We start from the raw sequence: 511 nt of genomic DNA on the forward strand, positions 1-511 counted from the left end.
GAGCTGTACTTAGTGCTTGAATCTGATTGCAGTACGAATATTTACATAGATCTTTCAATTGTAGCAACATTAAGTGACTACATTTATGGATCAAATGCATATCTCAGATGAATGACCTCAGACTAACCTTGGAGAGTCAATCCCGCTATCAGCTGTGTAACTCTGACTCTCTGTGTTTTCTCCTGCACAGGCTCCTCTAGGGTCATTTAGGCATGCACTGACGTTACCAGTATCCTCATTTGTTCTCTGATGGCAGTCTTTTAATTCTGGGTGACAGATCCAGTGGTTAGATTTGCCAGCTTCTGCTTCATCTGTAGATTTATGTATGGTATCAGAATCGGACTCCACTTCGCTTGCCTGACAGTAATCAAAAATACTGCTTTCCAGGGCTTCGGTTTGTTCATCATCTCCCAAACTGGATTCTTGTAGTCTTTTCCTCAGACCCTGCACTTCTTGTCTGGGGCTTGCACCTTTCTGAAGGATCTGGTGATCAGAAGGCTGCCATCTGTAT

At 43.2% G+C, this 511-nt stretch overlaps 1 protein-coding gene across 1 annotated transcript in view; it reads right to left on the minus strand.

The window, feature by feature from the left end:
• Positions 1–127: 127 nt before the first annotated feature.
• The window catches only part of LOC107576485 (storkhead-box protein 1-like), a gene marked incomplete at its 3' end in the record, with an annotated part of 8969 nt that continues 8585 nt past the window's right edge, over positions 128–511 (minus strand). The window contains exon 4 of the mRNA XM_016262654.1: positions 128–470. Within this exon, the coding sequence (XP_016118140.1) occupies positions 128–470 (343 nt within the window). The remainder of the gene's footprint in view (positions 471–511) is intronic.

The sequence above is a fragment of the Sinocyclocheilus grahami genome, unplaced genomic scaffold, assembly GCF_001515645.1.
Source record: "Sinocyclocheilus grahami isolate Dianchi unplaced genomic scaffold, SAMN03320097.WGS_v1.1 scaffold3772.1, whole genome shotgun sequence".
NCBI classification, from domain to species: domain Eukaryota; kingdom Metazoa; phylum Chordata; class Actinopteri; order Cypriniformes; family Cyprinidae; genus Sinocyclocheilus; species Sinocyclocheilus grahami.